Genomic DNA, 18,480 nt, shown 5'->3' with positions numbered 1-18,480 from the left:
TTTATCTCCACATAGAGAATGGAGGCACATGGGCCAATTGAGTTCCTAGAACACCGGGGGCTTAAATATTGTATCTGGGTTTGAGAGACCTACAAACAAACTTAACATTTCTGAGTCCATTCTCCTCATCTGCAAAATGGGGGAGGATATTAACTACCTCAGTGGTTTCTCAGGATATTAAATGCAAAGTATGCAACACAGTTCTGGTCCTACAGTAAGTGTCCATTAGATGGTAGTTGTTATCACTATCTTCATACCTTCATTCATTCGAACTTTAACCCTCGGTTTATAGCAACACATTAAATATTTTTGGATTGGTTCTGTTTTCCTGAGGCATTTGTGATTCAGTGGTAGAGTTCTCATCTTCCATGTGGGAGACTTGGGTTTAATTCTCAGCCAATGGACCTCATGCGCAGACACCACCTGTCTGTCAGTGGAGGCTTGTGTGTTGTTATGATGCCGAATAGGTTTCATTGGGGCTTCCAGACTAAGACAGCCTTTGCCAATGAAAACTCTTTGGATTACAATGGATTTCTTAGGATCTGGTTCACCGTAAGTCAGGGGCTGACTCCACGGCATCTAACAACAACCATTTTCCCCACTTAACCAGTATCTAAAAGGTAGCCAAGTGTCTTAGCTTAGAGTTTTAGGAATTGTGGATTGAAATCTGCCATACTTTTTCATGGAAGACAAGCAATTGCTGACTTAGGCAATAGATTTTTCTTGTTCTTTTTCTTTAAGCACAGATTTATTGTTCTTTTGACTTTGCCACTGAACCAGGGAGTTCAAGTAAATGCATCATCAGCAATTGGCTGTAAAAAGAGTCAAGCAAAAAGAATTTCGTTTGTTGTCTCTTTGTTCACTTTCCCCCAACAGAGGCCAATTCTGGGAGGCAAATGCCATTCTGCTCAACTTCCTTGTACCTAAAAGGATCTATGAAATTGGAGACAAAAGATTAGTGTTAATGTTATTAATAATGACGTCTTACATTGGTACAGTGTTTTGCAGTTTACAAAATACTTTCACATTTTACACAGCACAGGGCTTTAAGGTCTCTGAGATTGCACATTGTGTTTTTCTTGCTCACTGTTGATCTCTAATCCCTATCCCAAAGCCTGGTGCATAATTGGTGTTTAATAAATACACGAATGAGCCTTAAAACAACCCTTGGTGGGTAGATCTGGAAGTTATCCTCATTGTCCTTTTACAGAAGAGGAAGCTAGGTCTCAGGTTTCATGACTTGCTTAAGGCCAACGTAAGTGGTGACGACAGGACTAGAGCAGAGTGAGTGATTCTGTTTTCTAGTACGTATTTTGGAATAGAATTTTCTAAAAAGTAGACTAGTTTGTGACAATAAAAATTAGATTCCTTCGGGTATAAGGAGGAGCCCTGGTAATGCAGTGGTTAAAGCGATCTAATGCTAATCAAAAGGTCGGTGGTTCAAAACCACCAGCGGCTCTGCAGGCAAAAGATGTGGCAGTCTACTTCTGTAGAGATTTACAGCCTTGGAAACCCTGTGGGGTCACTATGAGTCGAAATCGATTCGATGGCAGTGAGTTATTTTGGGGTATAAGGAAGCAAATCAAGGCCATTCTATGAGAGAAAGGTAAGCTATCCAGTCATCTAGGTTTGGTGGGATTTGCCATTGGCCCCAGTCCACTCAGCAGCTATGAGATAGCAACCACAGGCATCAGAAGAAAAAAAAATCATAATATTATAATAACAGCAATAGTATTGCTTTCATTTACTGAGTAGCTCCTATGTGTTAAGCAAAATGTTTTACAAATAATATCTTTAATACTAACAGTACCAGTTGCTGTCTAGTTGACTTAGACTCATGGTGACCCCAAGTGTGTCAGAGCAGAGCTGTGCTCTAGGGTTTTCCATGGCTGACTTTTCGGAATTAGCTCACCAGGTCTTTCTTCTGAAGTACTTCTGGGTGTGCTCAGACCTCCAACCTTTCAGTTAACAGCCGGAAGCTTTAACCATTTGCACCATCCAGGGACTCCTTAATTCTCACAGTACCCCTTGCAGAAAGTATAATTTAGTTTACAGATGAGGAGATGGAGATTCACAGCAAGTAAATGTTCTTTCACTATATCAAGATAATTCCCAAAGGAATTTACGTTGAAAATTATCAGAACAATTCAGGAATGTGAATTGGTTGGATGACAGCAGTTCCAGGCTGAGTGAAGAAGGTTCCCTTCTCCTATAACTTTGGCCAGAGAGATGCCTTCTCTGAATAGATGCCCACTGCCTCACTGGTCCCAGCAGCCCCAGAACTGCCTGAAGGGCCCTCTCTGGTGACATGGTGCTCGGAGAAAAGCTAAGTCCTTTAATTAAGCACCTTCCACTACCTTCTCTAATCAGAAATGTAGTTATTTTATACAGAGGCTTTTGAAATGGAGCGAGTTTGCCATGTTAATGAGGCTTCAGCCCCCTGAGAGAACTTGCCTTTGGAAACACCCAGGATTGTGCCAAGCGTCCTGCCATACCCCCAAGACTAGGGCTTTCCAACCTATGAGAGAGGACCCTGAGAATGTGGGGTTATTGCAGGGAGTTCACTAAGAATCACCCAAAGAATGGGCAGAGAAGGTGGAGAGAGGCCCAGCCTCATTCACACTTTGAAGTCTGTGGAGTGAAGAAATCCCAAACAGAAACCCAAATGTGGAAGTGTAGAGCAGAGCCCTCAAATTCTCTGTGGTGAAAGACCAATGTTAAGTTTTTTCCCCTACTCTGCTTTGAACCAACACTTACAGAAAGCACAATAAAAATAAAGTACTCTTAATTCTGCACTTATCTCATGGAGAACCCATAACAAACAGTTCATGTTCCAGCACAGTCCGTGGCCACACCTTGACTAGCGCTGGTTGAGATGTTTGTGTTTAACACATCAATAGTTTTAACACACTAAAAAATTCAGTTTGATTCACAATATTTTACTACAGTGTTTATGAAAAATATGAATTCACAGTGCACTACAGGTAGTGGGGACAAATATTGTGACACAATTTCAAGTGTGTGTGGAGAACAGTCTTCTTTCAACCCTATCAGGGCATCCCTGAGACTGTATAACTTCATTTAGAGACAGCATCAAACGTCTATAGTGAAGGCACCTTCCTGAAGCGAAGAGCATAAAATCCTGCTGACCCCTGTGTGAGGACCTGCTCACACATTTATATCCTGCTATTTTCTCACTTGTGTGAAATGCTGTTGTGATTAATAAAATACAATTTATGTAACAGTTCTAAAGAAATTTATGTTAGCTGTTTGATCCCCCTCCCTCAACTGGTACTCTGGGGTACAACTACTACTATCAAGTGGGAGAATCAACAAAATTTTGACATTTAAAAGGAAACCTTGTACCTGAAATCTTTGATAACCACTTCTCCACACAGACCTTGAAGGAGATACCTGAAAGTTGGCTAAATCCTCTACATTCGAGGAATCGCCAATACAAAGACTCAGCTGTCTTGCCTGAGGCTTACTGTCAGTGGTGTATGGTCTAAAGGGGTTGGTGGGAAACTCTTCCTTTTGGTCTTAGACCCTAGGTTTTCTATTAGTGAAAAACAATGACTCATTTATTCATTTAGTAACATCTAGTTTGCCAGGCACTGGGTTAGGCAGCAGGAGAGGGGTGGTGAACAGTAGGCTGTACACTTAGGAAGCTCAGGAGGAAGCATGTGGAAGGTTCCAGTAAGTTCTCCAGAGTTCCAGGAGAGTGGGGGCAGAACCAGTGTTCACCCTCATACCCCTTTCACTGAAATGAGGTGTACGGGGCAGACAGCTCGACTTCTGCCCCTCTCACACATGACCCCTGAATGAGCTTTCCAACCGTTGGTACTGGGCCTTTTGTTTAGTACAAGAACTAGGCTTAGTACATGATACATGATAGTACACATACATGATGATAATGGGAAATTAAGATGGTCCAGGGGCATCGGTGTTTCAGTGGTAGAATCCTTGCCATCCATGTGGGAGCCTTGGGTTTGACTCCCCATGTGCAGCCACCACCCATCTGTCAGTGGAGGTTGGTGTGTTGCTATGATGCTTTAACAGGTTTCAGTGGAGCTTTCAGACTAAGATGGACTAGGAAGAAAGGCATGGTGATCTACTTCTGAAAAAAACTCAGCCAGTGAAAACCCTATGGATCACAATGATCCAGTCTGCAACTGATCATGGGAATTGCACAGGACTGGGCAGTGTTTGTATTGTGCACGGGCAGTCGCCGTTAGTCGGGGGCCGACTCAATGGCTGCTAACAACAATGAAAGCAACAGCAAGATGGCCCAAGTCAGGAGTGGAAGAGAGCAGAATGTGAGAGCTCTCACCTGTCTTCCTTGGCATGAAGGAGCGAGACCTGGCGTGTCTCTGGACGATGAGGCTGGCTTGCCAGTCTGCAGAGGCCGGGACAGAGCTGCAAGGGTGACGGCCTCAGAAAAAGGCAGTGACTGCTTATGTGCTCAAGGACTTGTATACTTGGAAAGGACTTTGATTTTTCTGTCTGAGATAGACAATTCTGTCTCACGTAGACAATTCTCAGAGAAAAGTGGGCTTTTTTTCTGGTGACCTGTAGAATAGGATGACAATTTTTGTACTTTTCCAGTGTACTGAAAATTCCTCTAGACCAGTGCTTCTCAAACTTTAATGTACATGTGAATCACCTGGGGATCTTGCTCAATTGAATAGGTCTGGAGCAGTTGCCTGAGAGTCTGTGTTTCTAACAAGCTCCTGCCCAGGTGATGCTGAGGCCACAGCTCTGTGATATTGCTGGTCTTCGGGCCATACTTTGAGTAGCAAAGACCTAGAACCTTCCTTGTGGCCTGGAACCATGGGAACTGGCCTGGCTTGCTTTTGTTAAGGAGTCCCTGGGTGGTGCAAATGGTTAACAAGCTTGGCGGCTAACCAAAATGTTGGAGGTGTGAATCCACCCAGAGGTGCCTCGGTAGAAAGACCTGGAGATCTACTTTAGAAAAATCAGCCATTGAAAACTCTGTGGAGCACAGTTCTACTCTGATACACATGGGGTCGTCATGAGTTGGAGTTGAGTCAAAGGCAGCTGGTTTTTTGTTGAAGGAATTGATTTTGTTTCAGCCATGCTTGCACCCTCATTATCTGCAGTGGCATTTTCTTCCCTCAAGAGTCTTAAGTGGTCTAGGGAGATGTGGCCAGAAGATCGCTGTGTTCAATAATTTTTCACTTATTAAAAAAAATTCTTCTTGTATTTTTGAGCATATTCTTGTATTTGGGATCACAGTAGCTCCATCGACAGTCAAGATCTTCTCAATCCCACATCATTATAATGCGTTGCCTTGACCCACATATTTTGATTTTCTTCTATATGGTAGGGGTAGGTTCACCATAGCAAATCCTAATGCAGGGAGCTTTGCAACTCAGTCATAAAATGATGAAGTCAAGTGTTATGTTCAGTGATTTGATAATGCAGCTGTCTTTTTAAGATGAGTAGATGATAGTGTCAATTGTGAGGATGGCGTAGGATCAGGCAGTGTTTTTGTTACGTTGTACATAGGGTCACTATGAATCAAAACTGATTTGGTGGCACCTAACAACAACAACACATTATAGAGTAAAATCCGTACAAGAACCTAATCCATTGATTATATTCTAGATTTTGAGCTCAGCTGTCATCAGGCCTAGCTTATCATTTGAGCCTCCTGGGTTAAAAACAAGTACAGGAATTTGAAAACAAATTTTGATGTCTTTGTCTGTTTTGAGCTAGATAGGATAGCTTCTCCTAGAAAGGAAGTGAAGACTCAAAGTTCATTTGATGTTTGCACAACATAATGAATATAATTAATGTCTCTGAATTGTACATGTAAAAAGTGTTGAAATAAATGTTTTGTTGTATGCACATTTACCACAATAAAAAAAAAAAATTAAACTTGACTGTGATCTTCAGGAAAATTGAGGCTTCACACCATAGTATGTGCTTACAAGCCCCAGTGCTTCATTCAGTGCAATGTCTTCCAGGACAGAGAGAGGCTTTTTCATGCAATTTCCCAGGCCAACAGTCCTAGTTTTTAATGAAAAGATAATCAGATAACATAGAACAAGCTGATCTTCCAAAATTATTTTTCTTGGATTGGAAGAATAGATCACTAAATGCCTCTAATATCTTCATTTATTTTTATAAGTTGCATTCCATCCCTAAGACATTCTCTGGGTCTGTCAGCAACTTTGATTGAAGCAGAATGATCCTATTCTGATCAAAATCTTAGTTTCATCAAATATCCTGATGAGGGCTTGCCAGTGTCTCTTCTATTAAGAGGGTTTTGTTGTAATTGTTTTCGTCTTAATCAGATTTGGCCTACACTTGTCTTATGTGGAATTTTAGAACCTTAGAAATAATTTAGTCTAACCATCTCATTTTACTGATGTGGAAACAGCCAGGTAGTGTGGCCATGATCATAGCAGCCTCTCTGGGCTCCCCAGTCTCCCCCAGGGCCTTTCTGCATTGATTCATGGATGTGATATGGGGACCTTGGGACCTGGGGAAGTTGATTTCCACCATTTCTGCTGGGGAGTCAGGGTGTTCAGAAACCATTCATTGCATTGCCACATCAACCCACTTTGGCTCCTGGTAGAGTGGTGATGAAGTCACAAATACTCAAGGGTGGCCAAGAATAGTGGTTTGAGCTTAGATTCTGGAGCTAGATTGCTTGGATCAAATCCTGGCTTACAGGTTGTATGACTTTGGTCAAGTCACTGGCCCCCTTTGTGCCTCAGTTTCCTCATATATAAAATGGGGACCTTCCTTACTGGATTGTTGTGAGGACTAAATGATTTCATACCTACAAAGTGATTAGAACAAGTGTTTAGGTGCATTGTATGTGTTACATAAGGGATTGCTGCTCCCATTAGGGCATTGTTTTGCACACTGTGGATCTTGACCAGTTAATGAATTAAGAAATCAGTGTTCTGAGTCACAAATAGCATTAAAAAAAAAAATTAAATACCATGTGATAGAACAAAAGAGAACATATTTCACCTAAAAAACCAAAACCCACTGTTGTCAAGTCAATTCCAACTCATAGAGATTCCTATGGAACAAAGTAGAACTGCCCTATGGAGTTTCCGAGGCTGTAATCTTTACGGAAGCAGACTGCCACATCTTTCTCCTGCATGTTACACCTACTCCTCACTTAGTATCTCATTATCTAACATTTTGCATTTACGACAATAGTAAAAAATCTACCATCTGGCTATTTTGTGCATTAACGACATACATCTGGCAGTAATGAATGCTGAGGTGTGAGGTGAGAGTAATGCTGGCTGTGATGATTAAGGTTATGTGTCAACTTGGCTGGGCCATGATTCTCAGGGGTTTGGCAGTTATGTAATGATGTAATTTGGCAGTTATATAATGATGTAATTTGGCAGTTATGTACTGATATAATTTGGCAGTTATGTCATGATGTAATTTGGAAGCTGTGTAATGATGTGGTCATCCTCCATTTTGTGAGCTGAGGTGGTCATCCTCCATTTTTGCATAATGCCAATTTTTGTATAGTGACCTGGCCTTTGGAATCTAACCATGTCAATAAGTGAGGATTGAGTATAGTGCCTTGCATTTCTTCAAGATATAGTTTTTTGTTCATTTTCTTTTTTTGGTGTTCCTTTGGCTTAAAATATGTGTGTGTGTGCGTATGTGTATCACAATGTGTGAGATGCATTTATCACTGTGGATTGTGGCTAAAGTGTTTGGAAGCCACTGCTCCGGGGACTGAGATGAGTTGATTGTTTTTTCTAAGCACCAACAAGGGGATGAGCAAGGCCCGAATTAGACGTGAATGCTCACGGTGAGTCTGGCTAAAACTTCTGTATGCTTCCATTGCAGAGGGAGACCAAAGGGCAGTTTCTCATCGATCACATCTGCAACTACTACAGCCTGCTGGAGAAGGACTACTTTGGCATTCGCTATGTGGACCCAGAGAAGCAGCGGGTAAGGTTCCACTGCTGTCCGTCCTGTTTTTTTGGTAGTGACCCAGGATGTGCGTGTCACAGGGATTCTTCTCAGGGCCCTCGTGGTACTCTCTTGTTCTCATTGATTACTGGCCTAGCTCTCTCCACATGAAATTGACTGGCTGGTGGGTGTGTGAGTGGAAGTAGCACTTCTACTGGACTGGGTGGGGCAAGAGAAGGGAGCACTTACCTTAGGCCTTTTTCAGAAAGTTACTCTCAGCTGGTTGGAAGAGAGAAGATTTCTGTACTCTTTGAACCTAGAGTTCCTAGCTTTTCCTTTTGCCAAAGCTCCTCAAATATTAATAGTGACTGCATAAAATCTCATTGTAGAGAAAACTATACCCCTTCAATGTAAAAAGCTATTAAGGTCACCAAGAGTTGGCACCATCTCGAGGGGAGAATGGAGAATGGGGAGTGACTGCTCTATCAGTGCAGGTTTCTTTTGGGGTGATGAAAATGTTTGGAATTTGATGGTTGCACATTGTGAATGTGCCAAGTGCCGCTGAAACATACATTTTAACATGGTTAATTCTATGTTATGTAATTTCAACTCAATTAAAAACAAAGCTATTGGTAGGTGAAGGGTTGTCACTTCTGAAGCTATTCCTTGGGTGTCACTAAATTTGGCAGCCCCCATTGTACTCCTGCTCCTGGACACACCTGCCCTTTCTGGTACCTGTTAGATGTAAGAGTGAATGGAAGAGTCTTGTCCTTTGAGCTGGTGTAGTAGCCTCAGTGTCTTAGTCATCTAGTGCTGCTGTAACAGAAATGCCACAAGTGGATGGCTTTAACAAAGAGAAGTTTATTTTCTCACAGTCTAGTAGGTTACAAGTCCTAATTCAGGGCATCAGCTCCAGGGGAAGGCTTTCTCTGTCTGTTGGCCTTCTCATCAGTGTTCCCCTGGACTGGGAGCTTCTCCGCGCAGGGACCCCAGGTCCAAAGGATGCGCTCTGCTCCTGGCACTGCTTTCTTAGTGGTATGAGGTCCCCAGTCTCTCTGCTTGCTTCTCTCTTTTATATCTCAGGAGATTGCCTCAAGACACAATCCAATCTTGTAGATTGAGTCCTGCCTCACTAACACAATTTGTGCCCATTCTCCCTCATTAACATCACAGAGGCAGGATTTACAACATATAGGAAAATCACACAATACCAGGAATCAAGGCCCAGCCAAATTGATATACACATTTTTTGGGGGACATAATTCAATCCATGACACCCAGTATGTTCAAGCATATGCTAGACTTACAATGATGTTTGTCCATCACATCCCTCAGAATCTCCATCCCAGCTTCCACTACTGGCGTTTCCCATTCCTGCAACACTACTGTGGGTCCTAGCTGTGGGCTAGGGTCCCACAAGCAGGCCATTGTGAGAAGGGGAGTCCAAGGATGTGGGTCATCTTTTCCGTGCCTTCTTAATTTGCTCTCATCCTCACCAGTGTCCCTGGTCATCTTCCTGTACCCTCTCCCCTCCCCGCAATCATGTCTGGCTCCTCATTTAGTATTTATTGACCCGAAACCATGAGGAGAGGCTCACAGAGTGGATTTTTGTAAAGAAGAAGGACGTTTAAGGAATAAATCGGATTTTCTTCTGAAACGCTGAGAATCTGACTTAGTTCTTGGGGTCCTATGACACCCAAGCTCATATGAAGGTGTAAAATAAAATAGTTTATGGGAGGGAGTTTTTGGATTCCTGTAGCACTTGCAGAGGCTGCCTGGGTGGTGTGAATTGTTAAGCACTTGCTACTAACTGAGAGGCTGGCAGTTCGAGTCCACCCATAAGTGCTTTGGAAGAAAGACCTGGTGATGTACTTCTGAAAGGTCACAGCCATTGAAAACCCTATGGATCACAGTTCTACTCTGACACATATTGGGCACCATGAGTGGAATCGATTTGACAGCAACTGGTTTGGTTTGATTAAGCATTTGCAGAAGCCCTTTAAACATTTATCTGAGTGAGAGGAAGTCAGCAGGAAAGTGGTGAGGATGTAGGGTTGACATGATGATAGGGAGGGTTTTTGTGTAGCATTTAATCCTGAGTAACAGTGGCTCTCAGACCTGGCCCTGCATCAAAATTACCTCAGGTGCTTGCTACAAATGCTTAGTGTGGATCTTATTCCACATCTCCCGAATCAGAATCCCTGGGTTAGGGCCCAGGAATATGTATTTTAACACATTTTTATTCTAACTTTGATGCAGACTTTCCTTTGGTCTTGTGACCAGTGTTGGGAACCATGACATAGAGACATTGATGGACATAACTTCCTGTAACCTATGAAACAGGTTCAAGGAGGTTGTTACCAAGACCCCACAATTAGTAAGTGATGGCCTGAAGAGCTGAGCCCAGGATGATGGTCCAGAATCACTATGGACCAAACGGATTCTGTGGGCAATGTTAGTCAACTAAGCGTCACTGAAAAGAAGTCATTTCTATGCAAAATTCCAAACAGCCAGCCTTAAAAAAAAAAAAAAAAAAAAACACTAGCTATCATTACTTTAACATCTACCATGTGCCAGGAATTATATTAGTTCTAGTTCTCACAAAAACCTGCAAGGAAGGGGAAAACTGAGGCACAGAGAGGGTCAGTGACTGCCTGTGGCCGCATGGCTAGTAATTGTTGGAGGTGGGATTTTAACCCACATTCTTTCCATCTTATCTCCCAAATGAAAACCTGAAACATAGCCTAGACCTGGCTGTAAATTTTTTTTCTGTAAAAGTTCAGATAGTAAATATTTTCAGCTTCGTGGGCCACACTGTTTCTATCTTACTCACTTCCACTGTTCTAGCAGAAAGTGACTGTCATGAATTGAATTGTGTCCCCCGGAAATATGTGTCGACGTAGCTAGGCCATAATTCCCAGTATTGTGTGGTTGTCTCCATTTTATGATCTGATTATCCTCCATTTTGTGATGTGTTGTAAATCCTAACCTCTATGACTGTGGTTATGGTCCCATTTGGGAGTGAGTTGTCTGTTATATTAATGAGGCAGGATTAGGTCACGTTAATGAGGATTAGGGTGAAATGCAACACCCTTACTCAGGTCACAGTCCTGATCCAACTTAAGGGAAGTTTCCCTGAGGTGTGGCCTGCATCACCTTTTACCTTACAAGAGATAAAAGGAGAGATAAGTGAGCAGAAAGGGTTGGGGGGACTTACTACTACCAAGAAAGAAGAGCTGGGAGCAGAGCATGTCCTTTGGACCCGAGGTCTCTGTGCTAAGAACTTCCTAGACCCAGGGGAAAATTGATGCCAAGATGCATGGAGATTTCCAAGGAAAGCTGGGCTCACAGATGTTGAAAGGAGACAAGGACCTTCCCCCAGAACTGAAAGAGAGAGAAAAAGCCTTCACCTAGAGCTGGCACCATGAATTCAGACTTCTAGCATCCTAGACCGTAAGAGAATAAATTTCTGTTTGTCAGTTCCATCCACTTGTGGTATTTCTGTTATAGCAGCACTAGATAAATAAGACAGTGACCAGAGACAATACATACATTAGTAGATGTGCTGTGTTCCAATAAAACTTAATTAACAAAAGAATAGGCAGTGGGCCAGCATTGGTTCATGCGCGGTAGTTTGCTAACCCCTGGCTATACAATAGCTGGAAACTGCTTAAATCCAAAAGTCTTTTTCATTCCTCTTGATCCTGTCATTGGGGAGATAATGGATAAAATGTTAAGAGACGTCTTTAGGATTGGAATAACAGTATGAGTATGAACTTATTTTTTAAAAATATACATTCAGGTAGATACAGAAATACAGATATGTGTGTATGCATAGGTTAGTACACATATACATATATTTCCAAGTTCTGTCCACTGAGAGGGCCTAGAAGTAGTAATACCCCATTAGCAACAAGTAACCCAACACTGAGATCTTGGTTTCTAAATGCTATTCTCCAATAAAAGGAACAAGGGATTCTTGTGTAAGTGATTGCTTCTAGGGCTGGGGTAGGGAAATTACTAGTGAGCCTGGAGCATCTTGGGGTGCCAGAAAGTAAGGAAGTACCCTAAAAACGAAAGGATAGGGACACTAGAAAAGACACAGAGCCAACCTGAAAAAGCTGCCAGTGTCTAAAACTGGAACAATTTGAGCAACAAAAATAAGTAACAGTTGTTATTGTTAGTTGCCATCGAGTCATCTTTGACTCACGGTGACCCCATGTACGACAGATGAAATGTTGTCTGTTCCTGTGACATCTTCATGATCATTGATGCTTGAGTCTATTGTTGCGACCACTATGTATTTTAAGAGTTTGGCTGCTAACCAAAAGGTTGGCAGTTCGAATCCATCAGCTGCTTCTTGGAAACCCTGTGGGGTAGTTCTATTCTGTCCTATAGGGTCGCTATGAGTAGGAATCGACACGGTGGCAATGGGTTTGGTTTTTGGTTTGGGTTCTAATTTAGGGAGCAATATTCTATCGGGCAATATTCTATTGTGATCCATGAAGTTTTCATTGGCTGATTTTTGGAAGTAGATTGCCAGGCCTTTCTTCCTAGTCTGTCTTAGTCTGGAAGTTCTGCTGAAACCTGTCCACCATGGGTCACCCTGTGTAAAAATGGCTTGAGGGCAGTGTCTGACCTCCTTCAACCCCACAAGGGGGAAGGAGAACCAAGATCAGCAGCCGAAGGCTGATTCTCATGAGGTGGAGGTCAAACATGCCTCCTTTCTCCACCCTCTTCACCAATTCTGACACCAGCCATCCTTCCCACAGTATTCTCTACCGGGCACACAGAACTCACAGACCATGCTCATGATTACGGAATTTATTAGGGAAGTAACAGTTACAATCCAGAGTCAGGAACACTCAGGATACGATTCTTCCATCAGGATAGCCTCTTCCCAGCTGTGCTTGCGGGCACGTCTCTCCGTGGTCCTCATTCTCTGCCCAACGGCACTCAGCTTTCTTTCTCCATGGGATGGGAAGCCTACTGCGTTGTCTCCTGCTGCCAGGTCTCTGCTGCTGGTCTCTCCTTCTTTGGTGGTGGTGGGCTTCTCTTCTCTGCTCTGGAATTGGCTCTCTTTTAAGGCAAAACTGACCAGTTGCCGTGGTGGGCCACAATTACCCTATCACACAATCCTGCCCAATCACCTGGATAGGAGTTACAAGACCATGGCTAAAAAGGCCACACAAAAGTAATCAATTGCACCGTACCCTACTGATACTTAAATACTGGTGGCATAGCGTCCAGCATCATAGCAACATACAAGGCATCACAGTGCAACAAACTGATAGATGGGTGGTGAAAATAACAATAGTATTGGATTATAACCCATGGAATAAAATAAATATTCCAAACCCATGAGTCCATACTGATGTAAGTAATTGAATAAATAAATAAAAGAGGGATAAGGGATAGCTCTTCTTTACAGAAGAATTCCAGTTCATAAATGTAGAGGAAAATGAGGGAAATAGAAAACCACCATAAGGCTGCAGGTAAGATCCATTGAGGAATGCTAAAATTAGTGGGCAAAAATTTGAGGAGAAACAGGATATTTGCATAGTCTCAAAGTACTCCCTCAAGATAATTTTTTTTTAATTACAAAGGGAAAATTACTAACTCCACAGTCGAGAAACCTGGAAAATACCACTTTAGCCAAGTAATCAAGGTCAATATCACCAGTAAAAAGACATCAGCATCTTGTACCCCTGATATGACACACTGAGAAGGGCGCATCACCTCTGGGATGTGCTTGCCAAAATATGCACAACCTCAGTCATATATTGAGAAAACGTCAGATGAACCTGAAGTCTGGGATGTTCTCCAAAATGTTGTTGTTGTTGTCAGGTGCTATTGAGTCTGTTCTGACTAATAACGACCCTGTGTACAACAGAAAGAAACACTGCCCAGTCCTGCACCATACTCAAAATCGTTGCTATGTTTGAGCTCATTGCTGCAGCCACTGTGTCAGTCCCTCTCATTGAGGGTCTTCCTCTTTTTCACTGACCCTCCACTTTATCAAACATGATGTCCTTCTCCAGGGACTGGTCCCTCCTGATAACACGTCCAAAGTACGTGAGATGAAGTCTTGCCATACTTGCTTCTAAGGAACAGTCTGGCTGTACTTCTTCCAAGACAGATTTGTTTGTTCTTCTGGCAGTCTATAGTGTATTCAATATTCTTTGCCAGCACCATAATTCAAATGCATCAATTCTTCTCCAAAATAACATACCAACACTCTTCAAAAGTCTTCATGAAAGACAAGGGAAGACTGAAGAACTCTAGTAAATTGTCAAGAGGGTCAACTAAATGCAATTTGGGATCCTGAATTGGATCTGGAACAGATAAAATGATGTTAGTGGGAAAACCAGTGAAATCTATATAAAGTCTGTAGTTTAGTTAACAGCATTGTATTAATATTAGTTTCTTAATTTTGATAATTGTACTGTGGTCATACAAGTTGTTCATATTAAGGAAAGTTGCGTGAAGGCTATACTGTATTATTTTTGCAAATTTTCTACAGGTCTGAAATTAATTTTTTTAAGTTACAAAAAAGATAAGTCATTAGATTGATGTATTTCCTTGTTCTTTACATTTGACTTGGTTTAGCTTAATTTTTAATGTCTATACTTGGACACTAGTTTATAGGGAAAAAAATATGGGCCCCTCAAAATAAAACTGTCTTATCTGATTCAATCACTAAATTGCTTAGAGGGATACCTGCATATTTATTTTTTTTCACTGTCTTGTTCAGCTGTTACAACCTTTTTATTCTGAGGATACAGTGTGAGCGTAGCCTCTACATAGGTTGCAGAGTAATCACTGCACAAAACTGCATGAACTTCGGACTCCACAAGATGTAAATTAAAAATCCCATCTCTGTAAATTTGGCAACGAATATTGGTGATGGTTACACAACATGACCGATATAATTGGTGCCACTGAATTATACACATGAAAGATATTGTGTTATCTGTATTTTTACAACAATAAAAAAAAAATCCCATCTCCGCTGGTTAGTAAGCTGTGTGGTCTTAGCCAAGTTATTGAACCTTTTCTGAGTTTCTGTCCTGATTGACAAAATATTCACTTATAATTTCATTATTATTTAATTCATTATAATTATAACATTATATCACTATATAATATTATGTGTAGAACCTCTGGTGGTGCAGTGGTTAAGCGCTCAGCTGCTAAGCAAGAAGTCGGCGGTTTGAACCCACCAGACGCTCCATGGTAGAAAGCTGTGGCAGTCTGCTTCTCTAAAGCTTTATAGCCTTGGAAAACCCTGTGGGGCAGTTCAACTATACAATACTATATAATATAATATACAGTATGCAATAATTATCATAACTATATGTTATTATCATTATTATGCATTGGCAAGGTCTAGGTGACGCAGTTGCATGAGAAAATATAGTCGTGATTAGCACCTCTAAAACCTGGAAATGTTTATAACAACTTTTAAAGACACGGTAGCCACTTTTGCGATCTCTGGGGGAGAGAAGGCAGAAAGTGAGCAGTGAATAATTTTAAAAATGGGCTCAAAGGCACAAGGACATGCTGGTATGGGAGTTTTAAGCGGAGTTTCATTGACTGGCATTGGTTTTTTTACTAGCTCTTGTACTTTTCCTCAATGGAAAATAAAGCTGATGAATTATTTGGATAGAGAGCAAATCAGGTTAGTTGGAGAAGCTCAAGTAGAACTCACCTCTGCTGTGGGGGCTGGTGGTTTGCCTCCAACTCTTCACAACTTGATTTACGGTAAACCATTGTGCAATATTAAATATTTAGCACTATTACATTTGCAACAGCATATGTTCGACAAGATGTCTCATGCCTCATATGCTCAGAAAGTGGTGAGAACTGAGTCAGTAAATGATGACTATCTTTTGCCATTTTAATGGCAAGGGCCCAGAATTTCCATTATTATTATTTTTAAAATTTTATTGAGGTGAGTGTCACATAACATAAAATTAACCAATTTGAAGTGAACAATTCAGTGGCATTTAGTACTTTCACACTTCTATCCAGTTCCAAAACATTTTCATCACTCCAATAGGAAACCCGTACCCATTAAGCCTATTTCTATTAAACCTATTTCTCTCTCCCTCCAGTCCCTGGCAACCACCAATCTGCTTTCTATCTCCATGGACTTGCCTATTAAGGACATTTCATGTAAATGGAATCATACAATATGTCACTTTTGTGTCTGGCTTCTTTCACTTGGTATAATGTTTTCAAGGTTCATCTAAACTGTAGCATGAATGAGTACTCTATTTCTCTTTATGGCTGAATAATATTCATTGTTTGTATATACCACAACTGTAGCATGAATGAGTACTCTATTTCTCTTTGTGGCTGAATAGTATTCCATTGTTTGTATATACCACAATTTGTTTACCCATTCATTCCTTGGTGGACATTTGGTTCATTTCCTTCCACGTTTTGACTATTGTGAACATCGCTGTTATGAACATGTGTGTATTCTTTCTTTTCTATTTGATGTAGAGTATTAACTGAATACTCATCATTAAACATCCTTTTGAGTTTCCACAACATCCATCTTCTGAGATACTCATATAATCTTAGTTGCTTCCCTGTTATGGATTGAGTGGTGTCCCCCAAAAATGTGTGTCAACTTGGCTAGGCCATGATTCCCAGTACTGTATGATTGTCTACCATTTCGTGATGTGATGTGATTACTCTATGTGTTGTAAATCCTAACCTCTATGATGTTAATGAGGTAGGATTAGAGGCAGTTATGCTAATGAGGCAGGACTCAATCTACAGGATTAGGTTGTGTCTTGAGTCAATCTCTTCTGAGATATAAAAGAGAGAATTGAGCAGAGGGAAGAGGGACCTCATTAACACCAACCAAGAAGAGCCAGGAATGGAGTGCTTCCTCTGGACCTGGGGTCGCTGTGCTGAGAAGCTCCTAAACCCAGGGCAAGATTGATGACAAGGACCTTCCCCGGGGCCAACAGAGAGAGGAAGGCTTCCCCTGGAGCTGGTGTCCTGAATTCTGACTTCTAGCCTCCTAGTCTGTGAGAAAATAAATTTCTGTTTGTTAAAGTCATCCACTTGTGGCACTAGATAACTAAGACGCCCCCCAAGGTAGTGAAGGGTAGTTGATATTCTCCCCATTTTACTGATAGAGAAAGCTGGGACTATATATCCTGAGTCTTGGAGGAAATTATGTCCAGAAGAAGAAGGTAGCATTTGGCTTAAGTCAGGGATTTTTGTTTTTCCCTTAAATCCAGCATATTCTTTCCAGCACTTCTGCCCAGGTATTTGGATAACTTTCCTTTGGAAAGATGAATTTTTTTTGTATTTCTTTCTTTCTTTTATTTTATTGTTGTACTTCAAGTGAAAGTATACAATTCAAGTTAGTCTGTCAAACAAAAATTTATACATCCATTGTTATGTGACCCTAATTGCTCTCCCTATACTGTGACAGCACACTCCTCCTGTCTACCCCTGATTTCCCATGTCCATTCAACCTCTCTGCCTTCTCATCTCACCTCTGGACAGAAGCTGCCCATTTACTCTCGTGTATCTACTTGAGCTAAGAAGCACACTCTTCACGAGTATCATTTTATGTCCCATAGTCCAGTCTAATTTTTGTCTGAAGAGTTGGCCTCAGGAATGGTTTTAGTTCTGGGTTGACAGAGAGTCCAGGGGCAATGCTCTCTGTGGTTCCTCCAGTCTCAGTCAGACCATTAAGTCTGGTCTTCTTATTAGAATTTGAGTTCTGCACTCCACCTTTCTTCTGCTCCATCAGGGACTATCTGTTGTGTTCCCTGTCAGGGCAGTCATTGGTGTTAGCCGGGCACCATCTAGTTCTTCTGCTCTCAGGCTGATGAAGTCTCTGGTTTATATGGCCCTTTCTGTCTCTTGAGCTAATACTTTCCTGTGACTTTGGTGTTCTTCATTCTCCTTTACTCCAGGTGGGTTGGGACCAATTGATGCATCTTAGATGGCTGCTTGTTACCTTTTAAGACCCCAGACGCCACTCATCAAAGTAGGATGCAGAACATTTTCTTAATAAACTTTGTTATGCCAATTGACCTAGATGTCCCCTGAAAGCATGGTTCCCAGACCTCTGACTCTGCTACTCTGTGCCTCGAAGTATTTGGTTGTATTCAGGAAACTTCTTAGCTTTGGTTTAGTCCAGTTGTGCTGACTTCCCCTGTAGTGTATACTGCCCTTCCCTTCACCTAAGATAATTCTTGTCTGCTATCTAGTTAGTGAATAACCCTCTCCCTCCCTCCCCACCCTTGTAACCATCAAAGAATGTTTTCTTCTGTGTTTAAACCTTTTCTTGAGTTCTTATAATAGTGGTCTTATACAATATTTGTCCTTTTGTGACTGACTAAATTTACTCAGCATAATGCCCTCCAGATTCCTCCATGTTATAAGATGTTTCATGGCTTCATCGTTCTTGATCGTTGCGTAGTATTCCATTGTGTGAATATACCACAATTTGTTTATCCATTCTTCCGTCGGTGGTCACCTAGGTAGTTTCCATCTTTTTGCTATCATGAACAGTGCTGC

At 41.6% G+C, this 18,480-nt stretch overlaps 1 protein-coding gene across 2 annotated transcripts in view; it reads left to right on the top strand.

Moving 5' to 3' along the window:
* The window catches only part of FRMD3 (FERM domain containing 3), a 347,514-nt gene that overhangs the window by 177,809 nt on the left and 151,225 nt on the right, over nt 1-18,480 (top strand). For both annotated transcript variants that reach the window (XM_004381295.1, XM_004381294.2), the window contains exon 2: nt 7,858-7,962. In XM_004381295.1, coding sequence (XP_004381352.1) covers nt 7,858-7,962 — 105 coding nt within the window. The remainder of the gene's footprint in view (nt 1-7,857; nt 7,963-18,480) is intronic.

Source organism: Trichechus manatus, unplaced genomic scaffold (assembly GCF_000243295.1).
Source record: "Trichechus manatus latirostris isolate Lorelei unplaced genomic scaffold, TriManLat1.0 scaffold00082, whole genome shotgun sequence".
Classification (NCBI taxonomy): Eukaryota; Metazoa; Chordata; class Mammalia; order Sirenia; family Trichechidae; genus Trichechus; species Trichechus manatus.
The sequence above is the reverse complement of the archived record's forward strand: the minus strand, read 5'-3'. Positions and strand labels throughout refer to the sequence as shown.